The sequence below is a fragment of the Symphodus melops genome, assembly GCF_947650265.1.
Source record: "Symphodus melops genome assembly, chromosome: 10".
NCBI classification, from domain to species: domain Eukaryota; kingdom Metazoa; phylum Chordata; class Actinopteri; order Labriformes; family Labridae; genus Symphodus; species Symphodus melops.
This window is the reverse complement of record NC_136700.1, coordinates 22,433,311-22,446,023: the sequence shown is the minus strand read 5'-3', so window position 1 is coordinate 22,446,023 and position 12,713 is coordinate 22,433,311. Positions and strand designations below refer to the sequence as shown.

The 12,713-nt window shown below is 39.3% G+C and overlaps 2 protein-coding genes across 5 annotated transcripts; one reads left to right on the top strand and one right to left on the bottom strand.

Annotated features, from left to right (window-relative positions):
• Positions 1-1,274: 1,274 nt before the first annotated feature.
• LOC306830865 (cobalamin binding intrinsic factor-like) lies at positions 1,275-3,379 on the top strand. Of its 2 annotated transcripts, none has more exons than XM_079354579.1 (4): positions 1,275-1,582; positions 1,713-1,851; positions 2,973-3,109; positions 3,202-3,379. In XM_079354579.1, exons 1-4 carry the CDS (start codon positions 1,513-1,515, stop codon positions 3,261-3,263), a joined length of 408 nt encoding a protein of 135 aa, XP_079210705.1. In that variant the 5' UTR covers positions 1,275-1,512; the 3' UTR covers positions 3,264-3,379. The 2 variants fall into 2 exon arrangements, with proteins under 2 accessions (XP_079210705.1, XP_079210704.1); XM_079354578.1 differs by having other exon boundaries at positions 1,399-1,582; positions 1,710-1,851.
• A 3,067-nt stretch (positions 3,380-6,446) lies between these two features.
• Positions 6,447-9,214, bottom strand: LOC306830482 (uncharacterized protein). 3 transcript variants are annotated; one of them, XM_079354024.1, is made up of 5 exons: positions 9,100-9,214; positions 7,989-8,080; positions 7,390-7,531; positions 6,920-7,056; positions 6,447-6,834 (listed from the first exon to the last, which is right to left on the bottom strand). In XM_079354024.1, the coding sequence occupies exons 2-5, from the start codon at positions 8,050-8,052 to the stop codon at positions 6,758-6,760; spliced, it is 420 nt and encodes a 139-aa protein (XP_079210150.1). In that variant the 5' UTR covers positions 8,053-8,080; positions 9,100-9,214; the 3' UTR covers positions 6,447-6,757. The 3 variants fall into 3 exon arrangements, with proteins under 3 accessions (XP_079210150.1, XP_079210151.1, XP_079210152.1); XM_079354025.1 differs by lacking the exon at positions 9,100-9,214 and adding an exon at positions 8,307-8,404; XM_079354026.1 differs by lacking the exon at positions 9,100-9,214 and having other exon boundaries at positions 7,989-8,175.
• Between the last annotated feature and the right edge of the window lie 3,499 nt (positions 9,215-12,713).

The following is a 12,713-nucleotide window of genomic DNA, read 5'->3' as shown; positions in this document are numbered from 1 at the left end:
TTACTTTTGGGTTCTTCAGGGAAATCTGCTGCCAGGAAAATATGAGTAGCCTGCTAACACTCCCTAAGCTAATGCTCTACTATGTTGTATACACATGTGTAAAGAATGTTTCCAAAGAAGGGTTTTTAGCTCATGTCTTGGACAGCTTCTGTTTAGTTTAGTTATAAAAACTACTCGGTTACAGGAACATTTATGTACTTTTATAAACCTTTATTTGTGCCTGTTTTCAAATATTTGTGTTCTAAATGACAAAAGGTGCAGCAACGTCGAGTTCTCGTAGATCGAGCCACCAGTAGCAGGGACACTGCAGGCTGTAATGACTGCAATGTTATCCTTTAGGGCAACCTCATCTGAGCACATCCAGCAAAATACTTGCCTTGGCCACTGACTGTCGGATTTTATTTCTTACAGTCAGACAGAGAGAAAGACCCTTTTTTTTTTTGTTACAAAAACTGAAAAGATTTTTTGAATTGCTTGTCACTTTACAAAACTGTCATTTTACCTTTGTGCAAGAGCAAATTCTCTTGTCTGCTGCTGCTTTGTTTTCTAAGATGAAGTAAGAAGTAAAAACACTGCAGGAGAACTCTCTAATGAAAGCAGGAGAACAGCAACACATGATTACACCTGTTGTTTGTGGAGTCTGGTGGTTTTGAGCAGCTGGAGTTGATGGCAGTTTCTGGTTTTGGACATCTAACTATACAAACATGTGAAGAGTTGTTTCATATTGTTTCAAACATTTAGAGCCTGAAGCTGCATACAAGAACTTTTAGACAACATATTTTGATTCAAGTGCCATCAGGGAATATATTGCAACCATTGCAGTCCATATGCAAGTTACACCAGTTAAAGCAATCTATACTGGACACCTGTTCATTGATAGCATTCACACCTGGGACTAAACAAAACTTTTTTTTGCAGCTATCATTCATCCAACAAAAGGGTTGATGGGGTAATGATCCTACATTGCTTGTCTTAGACCACAAATGACCAGCATGTAGTAAACAGCCTTTGTTGAAACATACTGTATGTCCACCCTGACCCCCACCCGACAAGATTTCCTGTTTCAATGTAATCTAATTTTGTCCTTGGTTTCAGAGGGACACTAGCCATTCTTTATTTTGAACACAATACAGGCCATTTCCAAGTATGATTTATTGATTTGCAGTATTCATATTTACTGTTCTTGTCGACCTTTTTCAATTGCTTCCTCCACTAAACATGATTCTTTTTAACTCTTTTTACTTGACAGGCAAACACGTCTAATTCAGTGCACAAGATATTTAAAGCACCTTGATACACACTGTAGGGAGTGGTGTGAAGACCTTGAATCATGAGTGTCCTCGCTCATTGTACACCACTAGCTGTGCAAACATTAGTTCTTAACACCACCTCTCTGTGACCTGTGAGCTGGCTTTAAGGAAACTTGGATCAACAAACTCCCCTCTGCTGTGTAAACATTGATGACTGGAATAAAAGAGTGACCACAAGCTTGCAATCTGTCTAACACCGGGCATGATGAAGGGTCCTGCTCTGCTCGCTGCAGCTCTAACACTGCTGCTGATTCCTGGGACTCTGACTCAGGGTAAGCTGCAGGATGTTTCATTACACAGCATAACATTACCCTGTTCAGTGACGATTTAAGAATTTAATTATTATGGTTATTCCCAAATATGTCAAGAATCTCTAACATATTTGGCTTTTTGTTTCAGAAGGTAAAACAGCTCCCATCGATGTTGTGGTGGAGACCAGCTTACTGGGCTCCTCTCCTGTAACCTTCAGCACTCATGTTGTCTACAGAGGGATCCTGCTGGGAGCTCTGAAGAGACTCATGGCTGCTAATGGAGACTTCAAGTAAGATCATCACGTCAATTATCGTCTGAGACTTTTCTTAAACCACCCTCTCCGTACATACTTCCATTGTTTCAAACAAACAAGAAAGGAGTTTGTTCAAGCAGACAATTATTTATGTCACATAAAACCATATTTAAGGATTGATCTTCAGCATGTTGGCTCGATGCGTCACTTCATGAATCCTTCAAATGGAAGCTTCTGGGTGTTTTACTTCCCCATACCTATTTGTGTTTTTTGGATCCAGCACCCACTAAGGGATGTGCATGTCTTATTTGATTTTACATAGAAACATATTTACAAAATGTTCTTGTGTCAGCAACAGTGCAGACAGTTTGCCCTAAGCTGGCAGTGTCCTTCATCCTCAGTGAAGAGTTTGAGTCTGAAGGATCCAGTTTGAGAAATCTTCTGAGACTTTGTTTTAGACATTAGACTGCAATTTCAGCCTGATATTAGGACCCTTTCTAAGGTGGCAAATTTGATAATCATTTTATAGGCACATTTGTTTCCCTTGTTTCCTTTATTTGCATATGTTTTTCCCCACAAAACCTGAAGCCTCTGACATCCCAAAAAGTAAAAAATATAATCATGTGACCACAATTGAATGTTGTGAGAGCACAAAACAAGTTATCTTGTGAGCTCAATAATATTACCTGTCAGATGACAATGTGTGTGCACTATAATTATGTTGTCATAGCAAGATAACAAACTGTGCACTAAAGTTTAAAATTTTAAAAGAATAAAAAGAAACAGTGTGCTTCTTCTTTTCGAGAAGCATCTCGAGTTTGTCACATTTGTTAATATACAAATTTAAATGTATTGATTTAATGCAGATTAATTATTGAGCTGAACATGTACTACTGGATCCATGATGTGTACGTCACTGATAAGTCTATTCTCACTGCATGGGCATCGGAGGTTTTAAGCGCAGGCTGTGTTAAGAAGTGGACGTAGCTCTTGTGATGTCAATTGTTAGTTTGAGGCCAAATCTACTCAGTATGTGGCGTTACTATTGAAGCTGGAAACCAACTTTTTATAAAAGAATCTGACTAAAGCTGCACTGTATATAGATAACTAACATGTGACTAAGTCAACGTTACCTGTCCCTTTGTTTGATCTTGCAGGTTCACCTACACAGAGGATCCAAACTATGGCCCGCATCTTGAGAGTGTGAACGGCGTGGCAGGAAATGATAAAGAGCGCACATACTGGGAGCTGCTGGTCAAAACTCCCGATGGTGAAATCAAAAGGCCTGATGTCGGTGAGTCCACTGTAAACACACCTGTCATTTCCATCACTCCTTGCTCTCCAGAAGATCAGATAACAACATGTTTTTATGGCATTTACTTGCAGGTATTGGATGTTACATTCCCAGTGCTAATGAGCAAATCATCCTGAAATTGTCAAAATGGTAAAGATTCTGCAGCCTACAGCATGCAACAACATGGACAACTGTTTTACCTACAGTATGTGAAAAATCAAATGCCATGCCTCTGTGTGAAGGGTTGAGTGAATAAAACATTATTCCATGTGTTGTTGTTTTTTATTGATTTGTACAGAGAATAAGCACCTCTGAATGATGTGTTTTGAACATATTCCTGTGATCACAGTTATCCTACACACAGATCAGCTGTGAAAAATCACTTTTTTAATTCTAAAATGGCACAGTTTGTCAATATTTTCCTCTGTGAAATGGAGATAAAGTTTTATGTCAGCTGTGTCAGGTTGAACTGCCATAACAACCAGAGTATGTGTAACCACACCTGGTGCAGGCATGTGTAAGAGTCAACTAACAAATTGGACTGAAAGCTGGTGTTGTTAACAAAGGAACGTAAAGCCTAAAAGGTAACAAAAAAACAATGTATTTTTCATCAGTCATCTCTCTAAAAAAAAAAAAAATGTATATATAAAAATATATTGCAAAAAAAAAGGCAATATTTCTCAGCTGATAAAAATGAGAGTGAACCAAACAATGGTCAAGGCAAAGGGACTAGATGAAGTAGTCAATTTATGTTGGAAAGCCTCCAGAGTCTCTGCAGTTCTCACAGGCTCATTGGGTGTGTGCAGATTTTTTCATGACTGAAATAGTTTTTTGTTACGTGACTATGATCACAGACACCTGAATGTGTGATCTGGAAATGATGAAAGCAATGTAATACAAAGAGAAAACAGCTTAATCACAAAAAAGGCATTCTTATTGCAGGCCCACAAACACTTACTTCAAATGTTGAAACTTTAGAGTAAAATTCATGCTTTTTAAAAGCATAATAATGTTTACTTTGTTTGCTTGCTCCATTGATTGTATATAAAGATGAACAACTCAATATGCAGCCTGCAAAGTAGGGATTGACTGGTGGAACTGAAGTATTGACATTCATGCCCCTTAATCGAACAAAAACTAACGTTTAAGTTTTCTAAAACACCAAAGACCAACTCAGGGGGCTACAGTCAAATGCAGAACACAGTCATGTGTTGGTTTAAAGCAGACACTCACGGTTATGGAAATGTCAACTCTTGGACGCCGTCTTCCCGGCTGCTGCAGGACACAGAGGACAAGAGCAACCTTTGTTCCCAGGGCTGTCTCCTCAACTCCTACCCCAGAACATGGACTTTTCTGATCATTTGAAGTTTTGTAGACAAACTAGAGAAACATGTTAGTGTCCGAAAAACATAGTGAAGTGTATTTTGCGCAATATGTGACGTTAAACATGGAGAAGGCGGAGCTTATGATCTATACTGCAGCCAGTCAGCAGGGGGAGCGCCACATGTTTTGGCTATGTTGTCCATCTTTTGAACAGTCAATATGTACAGTGTTCTACACTCAACAAAAATATAAACGCAACACTTTTGTTTTTGCTCCCATTTGTCATGAGATGGACTCAAAGATCTAAAATTCATTCCAGATACACAATATTACCATTTCTCTCAAACATTGTTCATAAATCTGTCTAAATGTGTGATAGTGAGCACTTTTGCTTTGCTGAGACAATCCATCCCACCTCACAGGTGTGCCACATCAAGATGCTCATCAGACACCATGATTAGTGCACAGGTGTACCTTATACTGCCCACAATAAAAGGCCACTCTGAAATGTGCAGTTTTGTCTCACAGCAAAATGCCACAGATGGCGCAAGCATTGAGGGAGCGTGCAATTGGCATGCTGACAGCAGGAATGTCAACCAGATCTGTTGCTCGGGCATTGAATGTTCATTTCTCCACCATAAGCCGTCTCCAAAGGCGTTTCAGAGAATATGGCAGTACATCCAACCGGCCTCACAACCGCAGACCACGTGTAACCACACCAGCCCAGGACCTCCACATCCAGCAGGTTCACCTCCAAGATCGTCTGAGACCAGCTACTCAGACAGCTGCTGAAACAATTGGTTTGCATAACCAAAGAATTTCTGCACAAACTGTCAGAAACCGTCTCAGGGAAGCTCAACTGCATGCTCGTCGTCCTCATCGGGGTCTTAACCTGACTCCAGATCGTCGCCGTAACAGACTTGAGTGGGCAAATGCTCACATTCGATGGCGTCTGGCACGTTGGAGAGGTGTTCTCTTCACGGATGAATCTCGGTTTACATTGTTCAGGGCAGATGGCAGACAGCGTGTGTGGCGTCGTGTGGGTGAGCGCTTTGCTGATGTCAATGTTGTGGATCGAGTGGCCCATGGTGGTGGTGGGGTTATGGTATGGGCAGGCATCTGTTATGGACGAAGAACACAGGTGCATTTTATTGATGGCATTTTGAATGCACAGAGATACCGTGATGAGATCCTGAGGCCCATTGTTGTGCCATACATCCATGAACATCACCTCATGTTTCAGCAAGATAATGCACGGCCCCATGTTGCAAGGATCTGTACACAATTCTTGGAAGCTGAAAATGTCCCAGTTCTTGCATGGCCAGCATACTCACCGGACATGTCACCCATTGAGCATGTTTGGGATGTGCTTGACCGGCGTATACGACAGCGCGTACCAGTTCCCACTAATATCCAGCAACTTCGCACAGCCATTGAAGAGGAGTGGACCAACATTCCACAGGCCACAATTGACAATCTGATAAACTCTATGCGAAGAAGATGTGTTGCACTGCATGAGGCAAATGGTGGTCACACCAGATACTGACTGGTTCTGAGTCCCCAGACCCTCAATAAAGCAAAAACTGCACATTTCAGGGTGGCCTTTTATTGTGGACAGTCTAAGGTACACCTATGCACTAATCATGGTGTCTGATGAGCATCTTGATGTGGCACACCTGTGAGGTGGGATGGATTGTCTCAGCAAAGCAAAAGTGCTCACTATCACACATTTAGACAGATTTATGAACAATGTTTGAGAGAAATGGTAATATTGTGTATCTGGAATGAATTTTAGATCTTTGAGTCCATCTCATGACAAATGGGAGCAAAAACAAAAGTGTTGCGTTTATATTTTTGTTGAGTATATTTATTATACTTTGAATGTATTTTGAAATATTATGCTGTTAGCAATGCTATTAGCTTCGCTAGGACATTTTCCCTCTAAGTGTTTTTGCATCACTTTTAAAAAAAGCTAATCAGAAAAAAAACACAAATGCAAATATTTATTGCTTTATAGTAGATTTTAATTATTATTTCAGAAATATTTCCACAGATCATTCTAATAGTGTGTCACTGTATTTATTATTATTATTTCACAGCCAGTCATCACAGGTCTGAATGAGGAAGTATAAAGAAAAACAATTCAGATCAAGGTGGTTTCCCAAAAGATTACCATCCATAATGACACTCCCATGTAAATCACTCTTTCCTTTTATGTAATATTAATCAACAGTCTGTCTCTTTGTTGTTTTGCTCCTCTCACTGAGCGACAAAAGCAGATGAATCATGAAGGCATAATCAAAGAGTTGACTCTGCTCCAGATGTCTAAAGACTGTTGGCTCCAAACTTTTTAAAGTTCAGGATGATCGTGTCATTGGCACATGGAATGTAACATCCGATTCCTGCAAAATAAAAGAAACACCCAAATGATTATTTACTGATTAACAAGACCATGGGACAACATACTGGATATTAAAAGTGGCTCACCAACATTAGGTGTTATGACTGTGCCGTTTGCTGAAATGACCCGCAACTCCCAGAAGGTTTGTTCTGTAGGACATCCGTGAAGACCGTTCACGCTCTGCAGGAACGGGCCGTAGTTTGGATCCTCCGTGTAGGTGAACCTGAAAGAAGAAGAGATGGCTTAAGACCATTTTTAATGTAACTTCCCCTTCAAGGTGTGGCAGCATGGTGTTGTTGTGAAAGTGTGGAATTGTTTTTCAAGTTTAGCAGAAAACGGAAACACATTATTGTGCAAGATTGGTTATCTGACACTCAAATAAAAGCTCTGAGTCTCACTCAAAACCATGAGAGAAAGAGTACAAATATGTCACCCCTGTCTTTGAGTGAGATCGCTAAAGAGATCACTGACTGAAGCAAAGCTAAAGGGGATCATTTGGATTAAAATTGCATGGTGACATGATTATTAGTTTGTAAAAATAAAACTCTAATCTCACCAGAAGGCGTTGTTTTCCCTCTGCAGTCTCCGCATTCCACCCAGTAAGATTCCTCTGAAAACTACAAACGTGCTGTAGGTCTTATTGGGAGCATTTGTGACGGAGTTTGACACCAGAATGTTGATGGGAGTTTCATTAGAGTCTGAAAAATATAGCCAAACTTTGAATTCCAAGGTTCTTATTTGAGTTACTTCCTTATAATCTCTGTGTAACCCAGAATAACACCCCGAGGCTACTCAAGTGCCCGATAAGGCCAATCTGGGAATTTAACCCAGAGAACATCGCCAAAATAAACAAGTCAGTTTCAAGAAAAGAATGGGGCAAAGACACGAGCGTCAAGTTGTAAAAAAGGAATGGTTTTATTTAAATGTAACAGGGTAATTATTCAAAATATTAAAGCTGCAAAAGATGCCAGGTAGAGATCTCTTTACCCCTTTAAATTCCAAAACAGAAACAACGAGAAATAATCAATGTCAAAACAATTTAAAAAAAAAAGTAAAACCATTTAGTATAAAAACAAAACACTCAGTAGCATAAGAGTAGGAAGTTAGAGGAAAGACATTTCTGTCCTCCAGAGAGAGAAGTATTCTGAGACGTACTTGCAGCAGGAGCTCCAGGAAGCAGAAACAACAACAGAGCTGCAGAGAGCAGAGCTGGAGTCATTCTTCTCACCGTTTAAACAGCACAGACTCTGAAACATGATAATCAACTTTGTTATAAAAAAAAACAACCCAAAAACCCCCCCCGACCAGAACAGTTGAAATATCATCTCAGTGAAACACATCCAAAAACATGATTCCTACTTCTTCACATCAGCAGTAAGACAAACCTTTATTTAACCCTTAACAAAGAAATTCACAGTGTCACTGTAACAAAGCGCAAGGACACACAGAACATTAACAAATACAAATTAAAACCTGAGAAGTTGATCGGCTGTTTTCATTAACCCCGGCCTGTTGTTCAAAAGGAAAAGAGTCAATCAAAGCTTTCCCATTGGATCTAATCTTGACAACAAGTTGTTCAAATGGAACTGAATAAGATCAGGAAATACAGGCTTATTTGAATCTGGAAACAACCTGCAGTTCTTGTTGAACAACATTTTTGGCATTTTGACAAAGTTTCAAAAATGTTATAAAGTACAAAGTACAAACTATAGGCATTTTTAGACAAATATTTGGCACTTGAATTAAATCCCTTGAATCAAAACTGTGACTAGACAGTAACGTAGACATGACCAAAGAAATGAAGACCTTTGTAGCTGTATACAAAACATTATTCAAAACAACGGAATTGTGATGAACTTTTATTTTGTGTCTGTTTTGGTTCCGCCTGCTGACAAAGTATGACGTATATAGTCCGATATAGGTAAATTTTTATATACGGTATATTTGGTTATCTGGAAAATGTGGTTTCTGGATTAGTTAAAACTTAATTTTAAGTTTTATTTTGAAAAGCAGGACAGCAGGAGCTGAAACTGGATGGAAAAAGATTCAGTCCAGAACTTTTTGAACAACTTGGATCAATTGACCTTTCAAAACAACTACTTGTACTACTTTTGTCTCACATCTTCACAACTCTTCAAGTGTTATTAAGAGGTAAAAGCTTTAAGTCATGAGCTGCATGTTGGAAAGTTATAGGAAGGACTACCCAAATGCAGACAGTATCTCTTTATGTCAAACAATCAAAACAACATCTTAAAAACCTCCTGACCTGAAAGGGAAGATTGCCGAGGTCTGATCTTTGGTCTTTGAGCTACTCCTGGTCCTACAGTGTAAAAGTCCTCATCCCTCTCTTTTATACCTCTCCTCCAAACATCACAAAACAGCCAGTCATGAGCTATCAGAATGAGTTTCAGGTGAGTCACAGTATGGACAAAGAACAAGTTTAGCAACATTACAAAATAAAGTGCATCCTCAAAGCAGGAACTAAGAGCTCATCATTATACCCTCTTGTAATCAGATAATTCTTTTCTTCTCTTGCTTCCTCACAATAAGCAGGCTGACTTCATGTTTTGGCCTTTAGAGACAAACCTATGACATTATCATCAGTAGGCCTAATGAACCTCTTTAGTATATCTACATCAGGATGTTCTAATTATAGGAAACTGATGACCAATTAGTAATTCACAAAAAAATTAAAAAGTTTCACATGGGAAAAGTTAAACATCACCTTCAGTTTTATCAGCACGGAAGGAGAGTGATGGGTGAAAACGAGATGATCTAGTGATATGATTGTTGTGTTGTTCTAACAAGAGGTTGCTGTTGAAAATGACCCCAATGATGCAAATTGGGATTAACAGAAACAATTTGGAGTCGTCGATGATGAGACAAAGCAAGGCAAGTTTATTTATATAGCACATTTCAACAACAAGGCAATTCAAAGTGCTTTACACTAGACATCGAAAGCATCATGACAGAGGAAAAAAAGATACATTAAAAAAGAAAAGTTAAAAAATAACTGAAATTATTAAAACTTAAAATATGTCCAAGTAAAAATAATTCAAATATAATTAATGTAAGGAAAAGTATTAAAGGAATAATAAGACAAGGATTCTGGGTGGATATGGGGATAATGGTTTGTCTGAAATGTCTGATTGGTGTTGTTCAAATGTTCTTGTATCTTCAGTTCTCCAGGATCTTTCTGTTTGGTACAGGAAGATAATCTGTCGTCTGATGGCCCTGCCAACAATCTCCACAGTTCAATGTTGCCCATTAAGAATATATCTTATGAACAGGCGCTGAAATTTTACCTGAGAATTCAATATTTAGTATATTTTCTGTAATGCTCATGCTGGGCACCTTTAGGTGAGAGTGATCATCAGACAGGAGTACCTCAGTTTCCCCATAAAAATCCAAAGCAATTACTGTAGAGCCACGAATCTCTGCAATCTAATAGTGCTCTCTGTGTTCTTTTCCAGCGTTTAAACTAATTCCTGATTGATCACTAATTATTGGTGATGGGGCCTCTGGGGAGAGCCGGGCCCCTCCCTCCTGTTCACAGCACGATAGCAGCTATAACTTTCAAACAGTCAAGTCTGCGTCTTGTTCTGACAGCAGGCTTCCAACATAAGGCTCTGGAGGCCAAATATTTAGACGAGAAACAGTCTGAAGCTTTAATGGTCAGAAGTTACTGCATCATAGATTTCAGGAGTACGTCCACACCAATCAGCTGTCGATCTTTAACTGTAATGAAATAACATCAGTGGTACTTTTTCTTGTTATTGACTGAGTCAAAGCTGTTGGATTGATAACCTTCTCTGTGTAATGACAGGCGTGTCTCCTAATAGTGCACCGATTGATGTTGGCCATGTGGATGTGAATCACTCCTCAGCCAGGCCGACAAGAGCAATAACAAAGAGCATCATCGATAACATTGTATTTATTTATTTAAAGGTGAGATCAATTGAGGGGCAGCTTTTGTCTTGTTGGAAATCAATCCACTCATTTTGCTCTGCATGTGCTGCAGAAGGCAGACTATAAAAGTGGAGACCTGTGAGGTGGTGTTGCTCAGAGATGTTGTCCTGGTTTAGCGAGAGGAACTTCAGCTGCACTACAGAGACATCATGGTCCAATCTGAGCAGGTAAGTCATGATTAATACAGAACATCACGTCCGTTTATCCTTTGACCCTGTATTTGGGAGTAAAAACCAAAATCTGTAAAATGGGGGAAATAATGAAAGAAACATCAACAAGAGCAACATAGAGGAGGAGCTTAACCAAAGCTGTGTAAGGGATAATGCATGTACAGAGTTAATTAACATGGTAATATTACGGTTTGGATTATCCGAATGACAACTTTATTCATAACACAGTTCAGGGTGCCAACTGACAGACAGAAACCATCCCACATGACCTCCTTCCAGACTGGAGACCTGGAAAAAGATCTAAAGAGACAAACAGATTGCATTACAAAACAATTACAGACCACATTAAAATATGTACAACAAAGAGAGTTTAGAGGTAAGCCAGGTCTTTCAGGCCTAAAGTCAGAACTTCCCATGTCACAAAGCTGACTCTCTTGAAACCTGGTTAGATCACCATGGTAACTCCAAACTCGAAAATGAATTGGGTGGTACCAGGTTATGTTTAGAGTTACTGTTTTAAGTCAGCAGTTAAAGATGAAAGCAGTCAGATCTCAAACTTGTCAAATCTCAACTTTGTCAATAAATCCGAGAGAAATGTGTCAGGTGTGTGTTCGGTGTGTTAGGTGCAACACCATATTACAAGAATAAAGTCTGGAGTTCTCTGTGTCATCTTTGGACAGTAAATGAAATCATTGTTGTTTTTATTAGGTTTTGGCAGAAGTCTGAGTTCATCACGAGATACTTGTCGATATATGTTGTTTCTTTCTAGATGTTTGTTTCTTTATTAGGGGGTATCTGTTTCCCCCTGGTGGTTGTTTTAGAGTGTAATGTTTGTGTTGTTTATTTCTTGCTAATAAACAACGTTGGTCAGTTTAGTCATGTGACACAGGGTCATAGTTTTTAAACTCTAGTCAGGGAATGCTCCAGTCTCCCTCTGTGCTCTTACCATGGGCAGCTTCCTTTGTGAGTTTAGTTGCACAACTTATTATATTGGCCATACAACTTTGTGTGCAGACACTCATGTGTTACTGTTGGATATATGCCTTAAGTGGTTTCAATTTAGTTGAAAATTTGCTTTTTGAATTTTGCATTTAGGAGGGATAAGTGGCACACCAAAGAATTGTGTACAACATCTAGAACAGCCGACAGAAAAACATAAATTTTACAGCTCACACACACTTTTTAATTTTTGAAAGAGTGTGTGTTTAAGGAGTTTATCACACTTCTTGGGCTGTGGTTCAGTGGTGGAATGGCTTGTTTCTAAAACAGAAGGGTCAGAGGTTTGATGCCCAGCTCCTGCAGCCACATGTCATAGTGACATTGGGTAAGACAAGGAACCCCAAGGTCGTCATGCTGCTGGGTCTGTGGCGTGTGAATGTGTAAAAATGGATTAGTTAATGCTCACAGAGACTTTACAGAGCAGCCAATCAGTTTGTGAATGTAATGTGAATGGATAGGTGTAAACAGCAGTAAAAAAACCCGCTTTGAGCAATCAGAAGACTACAAAAGTTTTACACATGCTCTGGTCCATTTGCTTCTTGTACTTATGGCTATCAAACAATTTTTAATTGCATACTCTTCTCATAACCTGCAGACCTATAGGATGATTGGCCCTTTAAAATATGAAGAATTGCCATCAAATACTCATTCGGTTAAGTGCTGACTCTTAATTGTCTGTAGGTGTGGATGAGAATGTAACTGGGGTTGTTTGTGCATGTGACTGGTGACCAGTCCAGGGTGT